General features: G+C 40.8%; 2 protein-coding genes across 2 annotated transcripts; one reads left to right on the top strand and one right to left on the bottom strand.

Annotated features, from left to right (window-relative positions):
* Positions 1-2272: 2272 nt before the first annotated feature.
* LOC147493274 (uncharacterized) lies at positions 2273-2695 on the top strand. The gene has a single exon (XM_086567803.1). It carries the CDS (start codon positions 2273-2275, stop codon positions 2693-2695), a length of 423 nt encoding a protein of 140 aa, XP_086423929.1.
* Positions 2696-10022: 7327 nt separating this feature from the next.
* On the bottom strand, positions 10023-12086 carry LOC147493273 (F-box protein At1g67340-like). The gene is made up of 3 exons (XM_086565064.1): positions 11589-12086; positions 11245-11407; positions 10023-11160 (listed from the first exon to the last, which is right to left on the bottom strand). The coding sequence occupies exons 1-3, from the start codon at positions 11819-11821 to the stop codon at positions 10399-10401; spliced, it is 1158 nt and encodes a 385-aa protein (XP_086421190.1). The 5' UTR covers positions 11822-12086; the 3' UTR covers positions 10023-10398.
* Positions 12087-12640: the final 554 nt, after the last annotated feature.

Genomic DNA, 12640 nt, shown 5'->3' with positions numbered 1-12640 from the left:
TTTCATTCATAGGAGAGGATCTAGACAAGGTGTGCCTACCTCACAATGATGCCTTAGTAGTGCATGTCAAAATTAATGGTTAGACAGTCAAAAGAGTCCTCATCGATCTAGGGAGCTCATGCAACATACTGTTCTATCAAACATACAAGGACATGCACCTACCAGACTCGGTGATGATAGAATCCAATGCACCGCTCTATGGGTTCAACGGAGATCGTACAGATGCCATTGGAGATGTAATCCTACCAGTCTCCATTGGCGAAAATGAGGACATGGTCAAAACTTCAACATGCTTCAGTGTGATCGATGTCAGGTCGTCCTACACTGCCATTCTAGGACGTCGTTGGATTCACAAAATACAAGTAATTCCATCAACCCTACACCAGGTCCTACGATATCCCGGTCCCAGAGGCATCATGGAGCTCAAAAGCAACCAACTGGAAGCTCACTGATGCAATTAGGTCAACACTAAGATCTCACCCAAGCCTCAGGTCGTCTAAACTAAGGACGTCCCAAAAAGGCAGGATCCTCAAACATCCAGCCCTTCAGCAACGGCATCAGAAAAGCTCAAAGGAAAACAAGCTCAAATAAAACCAGGAGAAAAGGTCAATTTGGGCAAAATTGATGACCCAAAATTTGTTTATGTAGGGGCTAACTTAGACCCCAAGCTCAAGGAGCAGCTTGTCAAATTTCTATCTCTCAATAAAGATGTTTTTGCTTGGTCGTATATCGATATGCCAGGAATTGACTCTCAGGTCGCTTGCCACAAGTTAAATGTAGATCCAACCGTCAAGCCTATCAAACAATTACCTAAGAAACTAGCACTCAAGTTTCAAAAAGCCATCAACGAAGAGATTGAAAAGCTCAAAAATATTGGATTCATTAGAGAAGTCAAGTACCCGACCTGGCTTGCCAACATAGTTACCGTTCCAAAAAAGAATGGTCAAGTACGACTCTGCATAGATTTCACCAACGTCAACAAGCACTACCCAAAAGACAGCTTTCCCCTACCAAGAATCGACATACTGGTAGATCAAACTTGCAGCCATGGCTCTAATCGTTTATGGACGCATACAGTGGATACAATCAAATACCACTTGCAGAAGAAGACCAAGAAAAGCCATCCTTCATAACCGAGCAAGGTACGTTCTGCTACAACGTCCTACCTTTCGGCTTGAAGAACGTAGGAGCGACCTACCAAAGACTGGTCACCAAAATGTTCAAAGACTTGCTAGGAGACATTATAGAGGTCTACATAGATGACATGGTGGTTAAAAGCGAAAAGGTAAGTGATCACATCTCCCACCTACAAGAGGCCTTTGAACGACTTCGCCAAAGCCAGATGAAGCTCAACCCAGCCAAATGCGTATTTGGAGTAGCCTCAGGGAAATTCTTAGGTTACCTCGTCTCACAAAGACGCATTGAAGCAAACCCATAACAAATACGAGCTCTCCTTGAAATGCCAGAACCAACGACAAAGCAACAAATCCACAAGTTATCTGGCATGGTTTCAGCCCTCAACAAGTTCATCTCAAGAGCATCTAACAAATGCAGACCATTCCTACAAATACTCCAAAAATGAGCAACATTCATTTGGACAGACGAGTGCCATAAAGCCTTCACCGACCTGAAAGCTTATTTATTAACTCCACCCGTCCTGTCCAAACCAGAAGAAGGAGAAACACTAGGGCTGTACCTTGCAACTACCGACTTCGCAATCAACTCAGTTCTCTTTCACGAGCATGATGGAATCGAAAAGCCGGTCTACTTCACCAGCAAGACGTTGGCAGATGTAGAAAAGCACTACTCTCCGATGGAGAAAACAATGCTTTCTTTACTCTACTCAACTCGGAAGTTCAGACCTTACTTCTAATCACACAGCATCAAGGTCATCACTGATGTACCCATCAAACAGGTATTGAGTTCTAACAACAAAACAGCCTGCATGGCCAAATGGGCTGAAGAACTCGGAGAACATCACATCTAGTTCGTTCCCAGAACGTCTCGCAAAGGCCAGGTCGTTGCTGATTTCTTGGCCAATTTTCCCGTCAAAGACATCAACTGGGAACCCGAGCCAATCACTTCACTCCATCAATAAGCCACCCCAGACACATGGTACCTCCACGTAGATGGCGCATGCAATAGCAGTGGTAGTGGACTGGGGGTTGTATTAACTTCACCAGAGGGAGCCCAGCTACATAAATCAATCAAAATCGATTTCGCAACGTCCAAGAACGTAGCAGAATACGAAGCATTGATCACAGGCCTCCGAATGGCACAGCAACTACAAGTCTCAAAGCTTAAAGCTTACAGCAATTCTCAGCTAATCGTTAAGCAGATCACCAAAGAATATGTCACGAACGGAGCAAACTTGGCAAAGTATGCTCAGGTTATTTATGACATAATCAGCTCGTTCAAAACATTCTCCTTAGACCATATTCCTCGAGAAGACAACAGACATGCAGACAGCTTGGCTTTTCTAGCCTCCAAAACACAAGAGGCATGTCTGACCACAGTCTACATTGACATTCTGGAACGACCTGCTTACCAGAAAGAAAATATCAACAGCCTCACAGATTTCCAACCCTCATCCAAAGAAGAGATCAATCAATCTTGGATGGGCCCATTTCTCAAGTTCATCTTACATGGTGAGATCCCATCAGAAACAAAACATACTCGTGCAATACAACTCTGAACCCCAAGATACACAGTGATCAAAGGAAGACTGTTCCCCAAATCAGCAGGAGGACCCCTCCTAAAGTGCATAACTCCAAGGGAGGGGCAACTCATTTTCGACGAAATCCACAAAGGTGAATGTGGCAACCACGCAAGAGCAAGATCACTGGCACACAAAGCAATCGCCCAAGAGTATTATTGGCCAGGCATGCATATCGAGGCAAAAAGATACGTTCTTAAATGCCTCCAATGTCAAACTTTTGGCCACAATCACCTAAGTCCAACAAGGGAATTGATCAACATAGCCAGCATATGGCCATTCCACATGTGGGGGCTAGACATCATGGGACCGTTCATCCCGCAAAAGAAATCAGGGCTCAAATACGTCCTAGCTGCCACAGATTACTTCACCAAGTGGGTTAAAGCAATCCCACTAGTCCAAGTCAAAGAAGTCAACGTAATCAACTTCATCTGGACTAATATCCATCATGACTAATCTACGAAGCACAGGTCGTCAAACAACAAACTAATAAAAACAAAAGCAATCACATGCATACTTTAAACCGACTTCAGCAAGTAAGTAATTTAAATATTACAAAATCGGTTAGATACCAAGGCCCCCAGGTTATTTCGGGAAAACGACATCAGTATCCCTATCAAAAAATAATAATATTGTATCAGTATCAAGAGCTGTTTAAATATTGTTCAACGACCTCCCAACCCAAGATCAAACACAAAGACGTTCAGAGTCAATTCACATAAGGAAGATTCTCCACATTCAAAGGGTCCAGATCACCTACAACACCAAAACCGGCAACCTAATCAACAACAACTTCAGAAACATCCAAATCATAAACAACAGAAGGAATAGCTGGAGCAACCGGTGGCACAACGACTTAGTCAGATGGCAGATCAGATGGTCTACTAGCATCTACACCAGCATCTGCAACAGTGCAGCAGACACTGTTGCAGCCCCACTTTCAATAGATATCTTAAGGCGATCATACTTATCTAAAGCCTCAACATAATCATCCAACAGCATGTACACATTGCCACTCTCCACCGTGTCCACCAAGTCATTATATGCAGTCTCAACTCGTTCAGCAACAGAGCGCAGCCTCTTGCACTCATCGACCCATTGCTGAACCTCCAGCTTTGCAGAATCTAGAGCGGGTTGCAACAGAGCCACTTTACCATCCAGCTGGCTCTGTTGCACTTGATCCCTCAGCCCTGCAACCTCCGTTATCTCCACTTGATGTTCAGCCACCAGTCTACTACAAGTTTGCTTGCTGACATCCAGCTCTTTCTTGTAACGGTCGGAAATAGACGTCATATCCTTCAGCTTCCTATACATTGCCAGAACCTAGCAAACAAGATAACAAATATAGAAATTAGAATGGATCAAAATCAACAAGACCCAAAAGGAGCAAGCTCAGAACGGAAGAATTCTCACATAACACAACAACCGTTCCATCTCCACCAAGTTCACGTCCAGGCCCTTATTATCCAGCTTGCGCCTATCCCCGGCAAGCACAATACTCTCCAACAATGCCCCACCAACCAAAGGGGACTTGAAGCTACAGTCACCATTCACAACAAACTGTAGGGGCCTTCATATGTAACTAGTCTATCAAGGACAACACTGTCACTCTTCTTACTTGGGTCCGTACTTTCTGACCCCTTGCCCTGCTCAGTAGCAGGCTTAGCCTGACCAACTTTCTTCTTTCCACGAGCCTCAGCCAACCCAGCATCATCAACCAAATCAATCAGGTTCATCCTCTTCAGAGGAACCCGACCTGAAGACGAACAACCTTCAACAGAACCAGGTCGGTCTTCAGACTCAGTTTGGGCTTTCTTAGCTCCTTCCGACTCAACCACTTCAGAACGCCTTTTCATATTAGGCTTCTGGAACAAAGTGGGAGCATCACCCTCCCCACTAGCACTGCCACCTGCAACACCACTAGCACTTCCAGCACCCGCATCTCTAGAGGAAAAGCAGTTGGATGCAGAACGATCTGCATCACCAGAGGAGAAGCGGTTGGACGCAGAGCGCCCTCCACCCCCCAACTCAGAACGTTGGGGTGCCAAATGATTTGCATTACCCAACTCAGAACGTTGGGATAGCAAACGATTTACATCACCCAACTTCGGGGCGACGCCTGAAGGCGTCACCCTCCACCGCCCTCACCGCCCGAATGGTGTTCAATGACCCCACCGCACCTAGCTCCACCGAGCGGTGTCACCAAAGACTCCACTCCTTTTTACTCCAAAAATAGGTGCTTTCTTTTGACTCTCCCTCTCCATGGCAGATTTCGAGCTAGAATCAGAAAGTTCAACCACTACCTTGTGGGCCCTAGCTTTTTGCTCCAACCTCTTACGATTGATTTTCTTCCCTCCACGCCTCTTAAAGTAATGTGCAACCTCCCCTAACAAAGCCTGCTTATCCTCCAAACTCAAACAAGCAAATCTTTCAATAACACTGTTCTTCGTACGATTACGGATTGTAACCTCTGCAAAAAAAAACAAACCAGATAAATCAGAACTTCCAAATTATAATATAATTTAAAACACACATATTACGACTTACAACCAACGACCTACCACGAGGTTGTACAACACGTTTATCAATCTCCAAACCAGGCGGGCAATATCTACCTACAACCAACAACAGCTTACGCCCCCATTCCTCATTACTCACCCCCATAATAACAGGAGACTTCCCCTTATAAACATGAAAACTAAAGTTCACAGCACCCGACTTTCTCACAACAAAGTGCTCCGTCACATCGTTTAAACAGATGTGGTAGCCCCTTTCATTCAACAAATCCAACACATGGAGAATCCTCCAACTGTTCCCCACAAGTTGACAAGGGGCTTTCCCCAAAAAGTTCAAAACCTCCATAGTAAGACGGGAAAAGGGCAACCTTATCCCAGTCTTCATCTGCCCATAACAAACAACTACTCCTCCACCCCAAGGAACGTAGTCGTTAGTATACAAATTCTTCTCCCCAGCCAATCGTATATCGTACACAGACAGATCATATTTCACCTAACCAAACTCCTTCCTCAAAGTGGCATAACAATCCACCGACGTAGGCTTCCTCTCATCCACCGTCTCTAACGAAGAAGACGACGAAGCCTCATCACCACTACGAACCCTATCCTCAACTTCTTCGTCACTTACCGTTCTCTCTCTTCATTTACCAACTTCAACCTCACCACTTACACTATCACTAGTCATAGACATTGCACAATCAAAGAAAGAAGGAAAACTCAAATTTTTAAGTTGAAAACACGAACCTGATGGCAAGGGATGAGAAATTTTTCCTTATTTTCTTTTCTTTTCTTTCGCTCTGGATATTTTTCTTTTTGCCCTTTGGTTGAAAAGTGAACAAACAAAAGCTTCTACAAGTCAAAAACCCCCCTCAATTGCCCAAAACACCTCGAGACAATCAAAACGTTTCGTGTTTCCAAAACCTAAATCATTACACGCCCACAAATCGCCGTAACTCCGGGCCCACCAATCCAGCCCAACAGTTCCCGCACATTCCCCGAAACCTAAACTCAAAACAAAATAGCTGTCAGACACGTGCTTTCAAACTTTACTTTTTAACAGTTCTACTTCCACGCAACAGCTGTCCAATGAACGAGTAAAAATAAAAGGGGTTGTGTAAGTACCCTCCGTTCTACACTACAGAGCACGTGTCCACATGGCAGGACGTCTTACTTCAGCTCGTCCCACAACATCAGATCGTACCAACGACCCAACATCCAGGTCGTCACCAGTAACAGTTACAGTCATTCATGGAAAGATATCAATTAGCACAATCTTGGAGCTCAATTAACGCCACAATCAAGAAAACATTAACTTTGTAACAGCACATTAATGGCGAATCACCAAGATATCATACAAGGTGGATCTGCAATCCATAACGGTTCAAGCACACCTCTATAAATAGAGAAAGATGAATTACGTAAGGCTTGATTCAAGTTGACCTCGAGAAACTTGATACGTAGGCAACTCTTATCCCAAGAAGAGTGCAACCACTTCCTATCCAACAAATCCTCAGGTCGTAGTCCCAAAATAACCAACATCTACACCATCTTATACTCCCCATCTCAAAATATCACTACTTAGTAGTATAAGTGTTCAACTTATATCTCTTGTTGTGCAACCGATTAATAACAACTGTCGACCAGTATTTAGAGTGAATTTTTTTGGTAAAGTATTTGGAGTGAATTGAAATACAAAACTTTAGGGGGCAAAGCCTATAGTTTTGTTCTTTTTAATATCTTTATCAAAATCAATAATTTGCTAACTTAACCAAAGGAAAATCAGTGGTAATTAACTAATTACTAATATTTATAACTTAAAACAAGTTAAGGTTTACCTAAGGGAATTCCCGATTAATTCTGGTTACTAGGATTAATCGCTATAAACTCCTGGAGCGATTTGTTACCGATTAATGCTTAAAATGCATGTGTCACACCTTTGTCATGCATTGGGTGCTCATAAGTAGTAAGTCATAAAGGGCAGTAAGGGCATCTCCAATGGGGGGTGTAAAATTACACCTCCACGTAGGTGCCATTAGGATTTTACACCTCTAATTGTATATTATTGTATAGTTTATAAATATCCACACTCTATACTCTCCAATGGAAGGGTGTAAAAAAAATAGATTTTAAACTCAGACGTCACTTGGAGTGACGTCCCTCTTTAATTTAAAGCGGGGGGCCACTTGGAGTGGCGCTTCGAAAGTTAAAAAAAAAACTTTTAGAATTAAAAAGGGACATTACTCCAAGTGACGTCCGAAAATTATTTCACTCAGATGTCAGTTCGAGTGTCGCCCGGGCTTTTTATTAACTAATAGCGAGAGGGAGAATTTTTCACCCTCTCTATTAGCTAATACACTATTACCTACGGTATAACACCCCCATTGGAGAGAGTTTTTTTATATTTGGGGTATAAAATTTCCACTCTATACGGTTTACACTCCCCATTGGAGATGCCCTAAGTAGGAACGGCTATTATGGAACTACCATTATAACTATGAAATAGAGATAATAAAGAGTTAGGCATAAATGCATAATGTAGACAAAAGACATGATAAAATGTAGTGGGTCAATTATGTTTGTTTCTGTCACTAGAATTGTTCCTGATGGAGTGATGCCCTAAATCTTGTGGGCTTTTGGCACTTCTTTGCAAAAGATAAATTACTCCAATAGTCCAATTACAACAAGTTCAGCATTTTTCTTAAAATTTAACATTTTCATTTTCAACATGATTATTCTGCAGTGGGTGCTTAAATTATCTTTTATTTATTTGTAATTTTAGTTTCGTTTAATTAGCAGCGACGAAATCTATATTGGAATTTTTTAAGAAGTTATTTTTTAGTCACTTGCAAACATTACAGTCCCAACGACGAATGGCTTTAGTGTGGCAAGCATAGCAATTAGCAAATCAGCAATTGCAGTACGAGAGTAATCATGGAACGTGGTGTAAATCAAAATCAATTGCTTTCTTTGTGTAAAAAGGTAAAAAAAAAATATTATAGCGACTGTTGACTGTTAGTTACAAATTGAGTTCTTACACATTTGCGCAAAACTAACATCGCAATACCAAAAGAATCAAGACTTTTCAGGGATGACGACCACTTGGTGTGATGAAATCGAATTTGCTGTAATGATGGAGAAATTGGCCAAGGGAAATTAGACAACTTGTATATCTAAGCTTCTGCACAGTGGGTCCAGTATTGGTTGAGCGGGCTTCATTGTACTAGGAGTCTAGGACTCGATCACTCGATATTGAATTAGATTGGGCTTGGCCAAGTTGACATATGTGGACCACATCAGCACTATACAAAGTATGGAAAAATCCTAGCAAGTTGAACAAAAGAGGCGTTGAACGTGAGGTCCATAAAGACGTTACCTCCATTTAAAGATTCAGAAGTCTTCTTTAAGCATAAAAATTAGCTATCAACCAACCACACATAAAGATGCCTAGTACGGTTGTTGTAATGTTGTATGCATATTGCATAGTACGTACTTTAAAGAAGACGACATATTCGTATGTACAAGAAAAAAAAAGGAGTTGGAAGAATGGAATCTCAGCTCATCCTGTCCATGGCATATCTGATCTTGTCTATACTTTACCATTTTTCTTTATCAATGACATGATTTTCTTGTCATCTTTACCATTTTTCTACTTCTCATTTTAGAAAGACATAAATATCAAGATTCCAATAATTGATTAAGGAAAATATGTAGAGCATGTTTGAAAACTAAAGTCCAAACTTTTTAGAATATAATCTGATGAATCATGAGCACTTTTGGAGTCATTACAGCTATTTAACATTGTTTTTTTTCACTACTAATAACTCTCTTTTTTCTGTAGGATTCCCAACTTATCACTATAAACGCCAATACAGCCATCTAAAATTGTGGGGTTTAGTCGTTTAGACGAAGAATATATCTAAAGTCTAAACTGAGTGCAACTTCGGAAAATGGAAGGACGGTATGTGAGCATGGAGATCCCAATGAAAATCCCAACTTTAGGAAGTTAATTTCATACACAGCCATAATTTCACTGTAAAAAGAAGTATAGCATCAAGTCCACTAACTTGAACGGCGTAAAACAATGTTTAGCACACAGCTTATTACTCCGCTAATTTATCATTTGACGGGTTGAAGCCTGACGGGGCGTAAAACAATATCTACCTTCTAGATTAGACAGTATCATTTGACTGGCAGGGTTTTAACTATACAGGCAACCATTGGCTAACCAATATCTTTCAGAACACAAATACGCACGCAATGAGGCAGATACGTCTTATAAGTTATATAATCCTTTTTCTTCTACCTTTCCATTATGATGCTTCTTGCAGACTTGCACTATGGTTCATCGATCCGTGACATGGCAATACATATGTCATAAAGCAGATACAGAACACCACTATCACCACCATTCCCACTTGCTCTGCTGTTCTTTTGCTTTTCTTTGGTCAATTTCTTCCCTGTTCACATTCTTAACACTTTTTGACCACCATAAAGGTTGGACAACAGAGAGAAGGCAGTAATAATTCTGTCTCAACTCTCAACTTGAACAACCTTATTTAAAAAATCATAGGATTCCTCTTCTTTACCCTACTTTCTGACTATCATAACTTCGTTTCGAAACATAAACAAACAAAATCACATCAATTAAACCATATTTTAGCAACTTAACCCCAAAGCAAAGCTATATTAGCTTTTAACCACGTTTTTTGTTCTCAATTTGTGTAGCAACAATTCTAGGACTTTGACCACAAACAGTGCCCACGTATCCTCCAGCCAACGCTACACTTATCTATCAAAGACTCATCTATTCATGTAATCCAACTGGGGTTGCCCAAGCAGCAAGACTCTGTCTTTTTTAATCACACTCGAAAACATCCTCCGTGAAAGGAAAAAGAAAACACCCTCTATGCCACAAATATATCCAAAATACCAATTTTTTACCTCTCAAAATTTCAACTTGCCGATTTGATTTGATATGATACAAAAATAAAAATAAAAAGAAAACATGAATTTAGCCTGAGCCCGAATTACAATGGGCCTAACGCCCGATTTAGGACGGGGATACAAAAACAGGGATCAAAGAGTTTCCCAGCCCTTCCAAACTAACATGCACCGTGTACAACAGACTACAACTACAACAAAAACAACCAGAATTTTCCGGTACCGTCAACTGTCATTAATAGTCTCGTCTTCCTCTTCAACATCTGCCATATCCACATCATCATTATCGTTATCAATACCGTTAACATCAACGTTGGGGACCTCGCCTTCTTGATTCACTGGTGTACAATTAAACTTGTGACGCATCTTCCAATCAAGAGCTTGACAAGCTCTAGAACAGTAATTCACCTCACCACAAACCGAACATCGCCGAAATTCATGTCGTCTCGTTTCAGGTCGGCCACACCCATCATGTGAACACAATCTAAGTCCCTCACCAGGGACACCCCCTTTAAGCTCAAACCAATCCCCTAAAAACTGACTTGCTGGATGTGGTTCTGGTGCTGGTACGTTACAACCGTAATCACTAAGTAACGGACATCCAGAACCTGGTATGTTCCGGTGATTCGGATGCCAGGTTGACCATGGGCCTAAATTTGAAGATGGTGATGTTTTACCAAGGACGGAGTTAAGTTCTCGAGCGTTAGCTTGGACTAGATATCTCCGTCCTTCCGCGACGTTCTGCCGAACGCCGTATCCGTCTTGAAGACAATGGCCCAGTTCTCGTAAAGCGTCGATATGGCCTAGAAAAGCCGCTCTGGCACAAAGTGCTACTCCGGCTCTTAAATCTTTATCATTCTTTGTACCGCCACTACCATTGAACTGAATCACCGCGAGGGAATACAACGCCCTTGCGTGTGAACTAATTGCTGCTTTCGCCATTAACGAAGCACCACTGCCTCTATTCTCTAAACTGTAGAATCGAATCTGCACAATGAATACAAGATTTGTGAGTGTGAGAAATGATTGATCGATTATGCCTGTTAATATATAAAGAGATGAAAAACCAACCATGCCTAAAGTATAACTTGCTTCAATGTTCCCAGCATCCATACATTGTTTCAAAAATTTGTGAGCAGATTCACTCCAATTTTTAGCTTTTGCAGTGAATGCTTTGGGGGATGTTTTCATTAGAACAAGTGGATGTAATCCTAATCCATAAAATCTCTTGCACCTGCAAACATTCAACATGAAAAAAAAATTAAAATCAATCTCAACAACAACAAGAAAAATCAGATGGGGAAACGAAACCCAAGGTAAAAAAAAAAAACCATTTTGAATAAGTGTACTACTTTTACAAACAAAAAGTTGTTGAAAGAGATGGGGAAGAAGAAATCATGTATAAGAGAACTTACGTAATAAGAGCGTTGAAGAAATCAGATGGGCAATCTGCAGTAGCACTAAGCTTGCAAAAGATGGACACCACAAGATCATCTGGTATTCCATCAAAAAAATCCAACTTGTTTACTTCTTGTTCTTGATTTTCTGTTTGATGAGATTGAAACTGAAATACTCTCCTCTTTTTCTTCACAAAAGTGTCCTTAATTCTCAGACATTCTCTTCCCCTTTTATTCAATCCTTTATCCATATAAACCAATTGTGTACAAACTAATAACCGCGTGAAAGTTTCCGATGGATAAGAAAAAAACAACAAAACTCTCTTACAGATTCCGCGTCCAATTGCTCTTCATTTTCGAAGTGAACAAGGAGTCTTTATATAAGAACCAGATAGTTTTTAGTAACTTAACCGACCTACCGTTAATATACTCTGCCTAATTATAATTCTACCCTTTGTTGACAAGTTGGTTAAAGAAAATGAAAAGGGTAAAACAATGTAATTTACCCACTTGGTCATTCAAGGTTGACCATAACAGAACTATTCGAAAAATGAAATCCTTCTCCGAATCGGACACGGACACGAACACGGACTCTTTTTACGTCTAGATTAATTAAAAAAAGTAAAGCGGTTAATTAAGAATCTAATTAGGGTTAATCGGTTTGGGTAAAACTTGGTATATAAGTTAATAAGAAAAAAATGAGAAACGGAAGTAACAAAATCAGGAATCTAATTAGGGTTAATTTTGTTTCTGGAAACCTTGGAATTTAAGTCGATAGCGAAAAATGAGAAACGGGAGTAACAAAATCAGGTAGTCTGGTAAGGATATTTCGCAAAGGACTAACTATACGTCCATACAAGGTCAAGTTCTAAAAAAAAACTATACAAGGTCAAAGGTTGAGTCGGCACTAAAGGCTCTTCAGTTACTCCTCTTTGTTTTGCATGCTGATTTTTCTCTTTGTTTTCTGTTACAAATTAATTGTTTTTTTCCTCTTTGTTCGTACGACTAATTGCAAATTTAACCTTCTTTGGTGTACTGCAAATCTGTCGTGCTAAACACGAAAAATGCTA

Source organism: Coptis chinensis, chromosome 6 (assembly GCF_015680905.1).
Source record: "Coptis chinensis isolate HL-2020 chromosome 6, ASM1568090v1, whole genome shotgun sequence".
Taxonomy (NCBI): Eukaryota; Viridiplantae; Streptophyta; class Magnoliopsida; order Ranunculales; family Ranunculaceae; genus Coptis; species Coptis chinensis.
Note: the sequence above shows the minus strand (reverse complement) of the source record. Positions and strands in the feature narration are given on the sequence as shown.